At 40.2% G+C, this 10,301-nt stretch overlaps 1 protein-coding gene across 1 annotated transcript in view; it reads left to right on the forward strand.

Moving 5' to 3' along the window:
- The window catches only part of LOC112078694 (electron transfer flavoprotein subunit alpha, mitochondrial-like), a 14,282-nt gene that overhangs the window by 2,484 nt on the left and 1,497 nt on the right, over positions 1 to 10,301 (forward strand). The window contains exons 5-10 of the mRNA XM_024144846.2: positions 16 to 115; positions 897 to 1,007; positions 1,215 to 1,316; positions 1,417 to 1,485; positions 1,668 to 1,750; positions 9,578 to 9,643. Coding sequence (XP_024000614.1) covers positions 16 to 115; positions 897 to 1,007; positions 1,215 to 1,316; positions 1,417 to 1,485; positions 1,668 to 1,750; positions 9,578 to 9,643 — 531 coding nt within the window. The remainder of the gene's footprint in view (positions 1 to 15; positions 116 to 896; positions 1,008 to 1,214; positions 1,317 to 1,416; positions 1,486 to 1,667; positions 1,751 to 9,577; positions 9,644 to 10,301) is intronic.

Below are 10,301 nucleotides of genomic sequence, written 5' to 3' on the forward strand. Positions count from 1 at the left end.
TATTATGCTCAACAGAATCTCCTTCCCAGAGTGTCAGCCAAGCTGGATGTTGCAACTCTCTCTGACATCACCGAGGTCAAATCTCAAGACACCTTCGTTAGAACCATTTACGCTGGTGAGATTCCTGTTGTAATATATTTTATAATTAACAACTATTCCATTGAGGTATAAAATGACCCCAAATATTTTGTAAGCACACTAATTATTATGCCTTACAACATAGTTTCTTATCGCTGCAGGCCTGTTCTTAGCACAACCTATAATGCATACGTAAGCAGCAGAATAAATGATTGGAAAGATTTCAGTATTGGTGTAGTGCTCTGCTAATGGGCCCTGGGGTCAGGGGTTAAATGGAGATGATTGTTCTATATTCATTAGTAAAGTGATGAGGCTATAGTAGTTCATGTTGTTGTTGTTTCTGACCTCTTAATGACTACAGAGATCCACCCTAGTCATCCCAGCTGTCAGTCTGAAAGACTAAAAGCCTKCCTGAAGAAGAATAAGCTCAGATCATATTTTGATTGGGCACATTATAATCATAAAATATAGATGGGTCTGATTTAAAATTATCCACTTAAACTTTGGCAAGAGCCTGACTCTTCCTGGTTGGTAATTCAGTGTTTTTTTTTTAATGCTGCTGCATTTTTGAGAAAGGTCTTACACTTGGATGTTTTGGTGTTGTCAGACAGTCCAATTAGTAATTTACAATGCATATGCCAGGAACCGCCCTAGCTTCATACAATGCAAGTTCTTACAATGCAAATAATTACAATGCAAGTCTGTTCTTTCATGTTTTTAATTAAAGAATTAAATTAAAATAAATAAAGAATATATCTCAATATAACCAAGCAAACACATTGTATGTGGTGTTACTGTATGTGTTGTCTTTGCTACAGGTAATGCCCTGGCCACAGTGAAGTGCAATGAGAAAGTCAAGGTGTTCACAGTGAGGGGAACTTCCTTTGAACCTGCTGCTGTGGGGGGAGGCAGTGCTGCTACTGAACAGGGTACAGTACTCTTCCATTACACTGTTGACAGCAGCACCACTCATTAACCTTTCTCTGTCTCTCATCATAACAGGTATTCATGTTWTCAATACCTGATTATGGCTCGCGAGCAGCATATTCAGATGCTAGTCTAAAGAATATTTTGCATATTTAATTTGACTGCGTTTTGATATTTAGTTTTTGTTATGTCTGTCCGTTCTGTTGCAGTTGCCTCACCCTCTCCTGCGGGGATGTCAGAATGGCTTGAGCAGAGCCTGACCAAGAGCGATCGACCAGAGCTCACTAGTGCCAAAGTGGTGGTGTCCGGAGGTAAGGGCTGACTGCTTCAGCCAATGTGTCATTCACATTCCCTGGCCTCTCATTCTGTTAGGTCATTGTGACCAAACACTTGATTTCTTTGTCCCATTAGGACGAGGGCTGAAGAGCGGTGAGAACTTCAAACTGCTGTATGACCTCGCTGACAAAATGGGCGCTGCAGGTATAAATAACGATGTGTGTGTACATCAGAGAGAAGGAGAGCGAGAATCTTTGAGTGAGTGGGTGCATGTGTGAGGGACAGCGGAAAGTGTGTGAGTGTGCTCTTCATGTGGTCAGTTGTCTGTGTGTAACTGCATGGTATGATCATGTGTATTAATAACCTGCTGTATGTTGTGAATGCAGTGGGGGCTTCCAGAGCTGCTGTGGATGCTGGCTACGTCCCCAATGACATGCAGGTCGGCCAGACTGGCAAGGTTGTAGCACCTGTAAGTGATACAACACACACCCTTTTATTGTCTCTGTTATTTCACTGTGTCACAGCAGAAACCAACGTACAATATTTCTTAGTGAGCAACCTGACAAGAAAATAATAACATAACTTTAATAAATTGTATATGATTGTTTCAGTTTTTCAGCATCACACTATCACATTAAATGTTCTGTAAAATTATATTTTAATTTAGTTAATTTGGATTTACAAATGTAATTGTTTGGTCTTGTTGAATGACTTTAATTGAACTGTATGTGCACTTTTGCTGACCTTCATTAGCCTACAGTTCATTCAGAAAGTAATCAGACCCCTTGACTCTTTTCACATTGTCACGACTTCCGCCYAAGTCGGCCCTTCTCCTTGTTCGGGTGGTGTTCGGCGGTCGACGTCACCGGCTTTCTAGTCACCATCGATCTATTTTTCAGTMTCGTTTTGTTTTGTCTGTTTATACACACCTGGTTTCAATTCCCCCATCATGTTCCCTATTTAACCCTCTGGCTTTCATTTCTGTTTTGTCCGTGATTGTTTGTGCGTTAGGTGTTGTGATGTTTACGTGTGTATTTATGATATTTTCCATTTGTGGAACTTCTGCATCTATTTTGAGTAAAACACTGTGGTTTCACTCAACACCTGTGTCCTGCGCTTGACTCCGATACTTCTCCGCACACAACCCTGACACACATTTTGTTACATTACAGCCTTATTCTAAAATGGATTAAATTGTTTCCCCCCCTCAATCTACACACAATACACCATAATGACAAAGAAAAAACAGGTTTTTAGACATTTTTGCAACTGTATATACACTACCTTTCAAAAGTTTGGGGTCACCTAGAAATGTCCATGTTTTTGAAAGAAAAGCACTTTTTTTTTTGCGCATTTAAAAGAACATAAAATTGATCAGAAATACAGTGCAGACATTGTTAATGTTGTAAATGACTATTGTAGCTGGAAATGGCAGATTTTAAATGGAATATCTACATAGGTGTACGGAGGCCCATTATCAGCAACCATCACTCCTGTGTTCCAATGGCACGTTGTCAGCTAATCCAAGTTTCTCATTTTAAAAGGCTAATTGATCATTAGAAAGCCCTTTTGCAATTATGTTAGCACAGCTGAAAACTGTTCTGCTGATTTTAAGAAGCAATACAACTGGCCACCTTTAGACTAGTTGAGTATCTGGAGCATCAGCATTTGTGGGTTCGATTACAGGCTTAAAATGCCCAGAAACAAAGACCTTTCTTCTGAAACTCGCCAGTCTATTCTTGTTCTGAGAAATGAAGTCTATTCTATGCGAGAACTTGCCAAGAAACTGAAGATCTGGTACAACACTGTGTACTATTCCCTTCACAGAACAAACTGGCTCTAACCAGAATAGAAAGAGGAGTGAGAGGCCGCAGTGCACAACTGAGCAAGAGGACAAGTGCATTAGTGTCTAGTTTGAGAAACAGACGCCTCACAAGTCCTCAACTGGCAGCTTCATTAAATAGTACCCGCAAAACACCAGTCTCAATGTCAACAGTGAAGGGGCGACTACGGGATGCTGGCATTCTAGGCAGAGTTCCTCTGTCCAGTGTCTGTTCTTCTGCCCATCTTCATCTTTTCTTTTTATTGGACAGTCTGAAATGTGGCTTTTTATTTGCAACTCTGCCTAGAAGGCCAGCATCCCGGAGTCGCCTCTTCACTGTTGACGTTGAGACTGTTTTGTGGGTACTATTTAATGAAGCTGCGATGGTGTGATGGTTGCTGATAATGGGCCTCTGTACGCCTATTCCATAAAAAACCTGCCGTTTCCAGCTACAATAGTCATTTACAACATTAACAATGTCTACACTGTATTTCTGATCAATTTTATGTTATTTTAATGGACAAATTTGCTTTTCTTTCAAAAACAAGAATTTGAAAGTGACCTCAAACATTTGAATGGTAGTGTATATAAAACTTTTTTTTTTTTATATCACATTTACTCACTACTTTGAAGCACCCTTGGCAGCGATTGCAGCGTCGAGTCGTCTCGGGTATGACGCTACAAGCTTGGCACACCTGTATTTTGGGCGTTTCTCCCATTCTTCTCTGGAGCAGGTTTTCATCAAGGATCTCTTTGTAATTTGCTCCGGTCGTCTTTCCCTCGATCCTGACTAGTCTCCCAGTCCCTGCTGCTGAACAACATCCCCACACCATGATGCAGCTACCACCGTGCTTCACCGTAGGGATGGTGCCAGGRTTCCTCCAGACGTGACACTTGGCATTCAGGCCAAAGAGTTCAATCTTGGTTTCATCAGATCAGATAATCTTGTTTTTCATGGTCTGAGAGTCTTTAGGTGACTTTTGGAAAACTCCAAGGAAGCTGTCATGTGCCTTTTACTGAGGAGTGGCTTCAGTCTGGCCACTACCATAAAGTCCTGATTGTTGGAGTGCTGCAGAGATGGTTGTCCTTCTGGAAGGTTGTCCCATCTCAACAGAGGAACTCTGCAGCTCTGTGAGAGTGACCATCAGGTTCTTGTTCACCTCCCTGACCAAGGCTCTTCTCCCCCGATTGCTCAGTTTGGCCGAGCGGACAGTTCTAGGAAGGGTCTTGGTGGTTACAAACTTCTTCCATTTAAGAATGATGGAAGCCATTGTGTTCTTGGGGACCTTCAATGCTGCAGACATTTTTTGGTACCCTTCCCCAGATCTGTGCCTCGACACAATCCTGTCTCGGAGCTCTACGGACAATTCCTTAGACCTCATGGCTTGGTTTTTGCTCTGACGTGCACTTTCAACTGTGGGACCTTGTATCGACAGGTGTGTGCCTTTTCAAATCATTTCAAATCAATTGACTGTACCACAGCTGGACTCCAATCAATTGTAAAAACATCTCAAGGGTGATCAATGGAAACAGGAGCTCAATTTCGAGTCTCATAGCAAAGGGTCTGAATACTTTTGTAAATAAGATATTTCTGTTTTTTAATTTTTTTTAAATTTGCGAAACTTTCTAAAAACTGTTTTCCTTTGTCATTATGGGGTATTGTGCGTAGATGAGGACATTTTTTTGTATTTTTTAAATTCAATTTTAGAATAAGTCTAACAAAAAAATGTGGAAAAGTCAAGGGGTCTGAATACTTTCTGAATGCACTGTATTTTCTCGATCTTGATGTTCCAAAGGTGGCTATCTGTCTCCTACATTCAATTGTGTGTACAGTGTGTTAGTTAGGCAGATGTGTGTGGATTGGGGTGTGTGTGTGTGCCAAGAGTCTGGGGAGGCTGTGTAGTTTTGGCAAAGCCACAGGCAACAAGACAGACCCTCACAGCAAGGGAATTAGTCCTTAGTTGAGTTGCATATTCCGGTTTTCAGGGATACAGCTATTTTCAACCTAGCTTCCTTTTCCGCTGAAAACGCAATGTGGGAACTCCGCTCAGGCGTTCTCTTAATGCCTGCTACGTCAGGTTAAAGGGAATTAATACAGGCAGCACACACTTGTTATCCAAAACAATAAAACAAAATCTAATGGTGTGACAATACTCTGTATTGTGACATTATTTTAAATTGAATAAGGGGCTTAAGGCTAAATGGGTCATTTGGCTCGCGACAGGGATATCCCAGCTGTCATCAGACCCGACATTAGGGCAGTCTGAAGCGGCTGTAATGTAGTTAATGGCTGATTTAAGGTCCTAAATGATTTACAAGTCCATTAGGAAGGAGACTTAAGTGCTGTGAGTCCACCCTGCCCCTCAAAATGGACAACTCTGCCAATAGTGTTGTTTTCTGTTTACATTGTGTGACAATCACAGAAGGTATGATATGCAACATCCTAAACCAGTACGCATTCATTGCGTGTGTATTGGCAATTAATATTCAAAACAATCAGGTCAATGGAAATATAATTGATGTAATCATAATGTAATAATATACTATTTACAGTAATATTTATATACAGTACTCAGTCAAAGTTTGGGACAACACTACTCATTAAGGGTTTCTTTATTTTTACTATTTTCTCATTGTAGAATAATTAGTGAAGACATCAAAACTATGAAATGAACATGGAATCATGTAAAACCAAAAAAGTGTTAAACAAATCAAAGATATATTTGAGATTCTTCAAGTAGCTGCCTTTTGCCTTGATGGGCAGCTTTGCACATTATTGGCATTCTCTCACCAGCTTCATGAGGTAGACACCTGGAATGCATTTCATTAACAGGTTGTTTGTTAATTTGTGGAATTTCTTTCCTTAATGCGTTTGAGAGCAATCCATTGTGACAATGTAGGGGTGGTATAACAGAAGATGCCCTATTTGGTAAAAAGTCCATATTATCGCATGAACAGCTCAAATTAAGCAAGAGCAAACAACAGTTCCATCATTACTTTAAGAGCATGAAGGTCAGTCAGTGCAGTCACAAAAACCATCAGCGCTATGATGAAACTGGCTCTCATGAGGACTGCCAAAGGGAAGGAAGACCCGCAGAGTTACCTCTCTGGCAGAAGGATAAGTTCGTTATAGAGTTACTGTATTCAGATGCAGCCAAAATAAATGCTTACAGGTGTTCAAGTAACAGACATCTCAACATCACTGTTCAGAGGAAACTGCGTGAATCAGGCCTTCATGGTTGGATTGCTGGCAAAGAACCACTACTAAAGGACACAATAAGAAGAGACTTGCTTGGGTAAGAAAACCCAGCAGTGGACATTAGACAGTGAAATCTGTCCTTTGATCTGATGAGTCCAAATTTGAGATTTTTGGTTCCAACGCCGTGTCTTTATGAGATGCAGAGTAGGTGAACGGATGATCTCTGCATGTGTGGTTCCACGTGATTGCATGGAGGAGGTGGGTGTGGGGGTGCTTTGCTGGTGACACTGTCAGTGATTTTATTTAGAATTCAAGGCACACTTAACCAGCATGGCTACCACAGCATTCTGCAGCGATACGCCATCCCATCTGGTTTGCACTTAGTCCCACTGTCATTTGTTTTTCAACAGGATAATGACCCAACACCTCCAGGCTGTGTAAGGGATATTTGACCATTAAGGAGAGTGATGGAGTGCTGCATCAGATGACTTGGCCTCCACAATCACCTGACCTCAGCCCAATTGAGATGGTTTGGGATGAGTTGGACCGCAGAGTGATGGAAAGGCAGCCAGCAAGTTCTCAGCATATGTGGGAACTGCTTCAAGACTGTTGGAAAAGTATTCCAGGTGAAGCTGGTTGAGAGAATGTCAAGTGTGCAAAGCTGTCAAGGCAAAGGGTGGCAACTTTGAAGAATCAAAATTATATTTTTATGTATTTTTTATTTTAATGGTTACTACATGATTCCATGTGTTATTTCATAGTTTTGATGTCTTCAGTATTATTCTACAATGTAAAAAAATAGTCCAAATTAAGAAAAACCCTTGAATGAGTAGGTGTGCACTTTTGACTGGTACTGTATGTATTTAAAGTTGTAGGTATATTTCCTACACAGTAAGCAGTGGATGGTAAGTCTACTAATTCTACCTCCTAAGTCTCTCCATAATTCCATGACAAGCCTTCAGGAACGCTCTGACACCCCCCCCCCAAAAAAAAAAAAAAATCACATCTTTCCTCATGCCAGTCTGAGAGGGGAACCATGTTGTGGATTTATAATTTATCATTCTTCAGAGGTAATGCAGTATTCACATGATAATTAGGATACATTTTTGATTGTTGCCTGCGGGCATTTCTGCATTGTTGGCTTCAGGAACCTGGGCCATTATGACCTTATTAGTGTAACTGTCAGTGGCCTGTTTTAGTTTACACATSCGTTGTCGTGTATTTTATTATGAACTGSACTCATCAGGATAAAACTTATTAGTGGCTTTTACAAGACGCCGTGTCACTTAAATGAGGAGAGCAACACCTCCGCTTGACTCAATGTACCTGTCAAAACAACACTGGCAAAATTAATAACGTTTTCAATTACTGTATTCTTGTTAATTACTTATAAAGACTATGTATTTACTTGAAATGGGATACGATAACAATTGATTAAAATAATGACATACAATTGTTTCAGGTTTTGTCATAAGGAACAAATAAAGAAACATTTATAATATAAGGCTATTGTTAAGTGAGAGCACTGTATAGGCATTGGTGGTTTCWGAATGATGCAGGTTGATAGTCTTTTACTTATGATTTTAGAGGACTAAAGTAATAATTTCAATTGATAACTTTTATAATTTTCTCATCTTCACAAGCTTTGTCACATGTAGGCCTACAGTACAAATATAACAAAATAAAGACTTCTAAWGGGACCACTTTTACCCTTTTTTCATATGCTTTTCAAGGCATTGCATATCATAGATTCTTCTGTCAAACCAGTTATAGGACTCAGTCCTGAGATACCACTGAGCCAGTCTAACAGTATTTAGTATCGTTAGCCAACCTGTTGTCCTTTGTTGTCTGTTTGCACACAGCAGCATCCCGTGATCACCTGGTTGATTAACTCAGTTGTGTCACAATCTGGCTATGTGTACAGGAGCTTGTGTTCTCACACCTGAGGGGAGCTGTGCTGTGTGAACCACTGGGTTTCAGCATCACTTTGGGGGATTTTATTAACAGGCCAGCGGGTGCACCYAGTCCCTGCCCTGCTGCCACTGCTCACAGCAGCTGTGGAGAGACCAAACACCAGACAGGCAAGCAGACAGACAGGCAGAAGAGGAGGGAAAAACTACCCAAGCTTGGCAAATCGTCTGGCCATTTTCCTCCTCTCCCTACATATACTTTAAAAACATCCAGGGCTAAATGACCCCCCCCCCCCCCAAGTATAGCAGTTTGTAGTGGGAAACTTTCAAAAAGCTGTTTATACCCAGCTGGGGNCAGAAGAGGAGGGAAAAACTACCCAAGCTTGGCAAATCGTCTGGCCATTTTCCTCCTCTCCCTACATATACTTTAAAAACATCCAGGGCTAAATGACCCCCCCCCCCCCCAAGTATAGCAGTTTGTAGTGGGAAACTTTCAAAAAGCTGTTTATACCCAGCTGGGGACCTACTTGGAGGCTAACGGGGAGAAGCTTTTCTATTTTTTATTTTCTCTCTCTCCCAGTCTGGGGGGAAAAAAGGCCTCTGGATMGACAGTGCCTTTCATACTGTATTATCCGGCCTGGCTTTTAACTCCGGGAGAACTGTGTTCACAAATTGATGCTCTGTTCCTCTGGGGCTGCAGCTGAAACATTAAATCCTACTGAAATATTCATATGTGAGTGCATTTAGCTGAAAGCAATTGATGTGCTGCTCCCTGGAGAATGGATGGTAATGTTGCAGCCAGGGGCCAAGGCCCCCACACTCTGGCTGGCAGACACCCTAAAGGACCACACTCTGGTCAGAGCCATTGAGATGTATGGTCAGGAATTGACTGCCTACCGGGTCAGAGTATGATGTAAAGGGTTCTGGGGGATTGGTGCTCAGTTTGTGGTTCTGGTGTTGGTCACTTATGGTCACAGCAACTTGGTTCACCAGACTACTGGTTAGGAGAGCCTATCTCGTAAGGCTGTGGTCATAGGGATTCTCTGATGGCCATGCTGTGTATGTCTGTGTGAAAACACACATCATCTTCTCATTTTAAGTTGTTGAAAAGTAATGGTTAAATCAATAGTCTTACATATATCATATTGTGGCCAAACCTTTTCATTCATTTGGTTGAGACTGATTTTTTTTTTTTTCAGAAATATATATATTTTTTTTCTCCCTACAATAAACACTCTGTTTATTAAAACTTGAAAGCTGATTTATTTATTTATGTATTATGTCTCTGTAGTATTATTGCAATAATATACATTTTTGATAATACATTATTATATACTGACTGGCCATTTTATGTTTTTTTCCCAGGAACTCTACATCGCAGTGGGCATCTCTGGAGCTATTCAGCACCTGGCTGGGATGAAGGACGGCAAGGTACAGCACACCACATCACACATCAAACTAAGCAGTCTAAATAAGCTAGTGGTATTATTGTGGTATAGCTGTGTTATTATTTGTGGATGATACTTCTCATTTAAACAAATGTAAATAGATTTGTTCTACTGATTTAAAAAATATATATATTTTAACATTTTTTTAAATTATTATTATTATTTATTTATTTTTATTTGTTTATTTTTATATTTGAGGATGCAAGAATTTTTCTAGAACTCCAAAAAAATACAGGATATGTTTTATACAACAAGATATTTTTGAAGCAAGTTGTGATTATTGCTGTCGCAAGTCATACATAAGTACGTATAGTTATGGGGCTTGTGCGTCTGATTGCTAAGTTAACTGTGGTGTTGATTTATTTTATTCAATTCTTCTGAGCTCTTTGTGATGTAGAGCCTTGTCACCAGGAGAGTGATAAATACGTCTCACCCTCATGTTTATCATAATTTCATGTAGCTAAGCTTATTCTACCGCCTTTTATGGAATTTGCACTAGTGATGGATTAACAAGTAAAGATATACATACAGTAWAWCAATGGGGATACTGATTAAATGTCATATTGATTTTAAATAAATTGTATTAATGGAAAAACTTGTTAATTAATTTTAAATCATTTACGACTCTTTGAAACTTTTTT

Source organism: Salvelinus sp. IW2-2015, unplaced genomic scaffold (genome assembly GCF_002910315.2).
Source record: "Salvelinus sp. IW2-2015 unplaced genomic scaffold, ASM291031v2 Un_scaffold6091, whole genome shotgun sequence".
Classification (NCBI taxonomy): Eukaryota; Metazoa; Chordata; class Actinopteri; order Salmoniformes; family Salmonidae; genus Salvelinus; species Salvelinus sp. IW2-2015.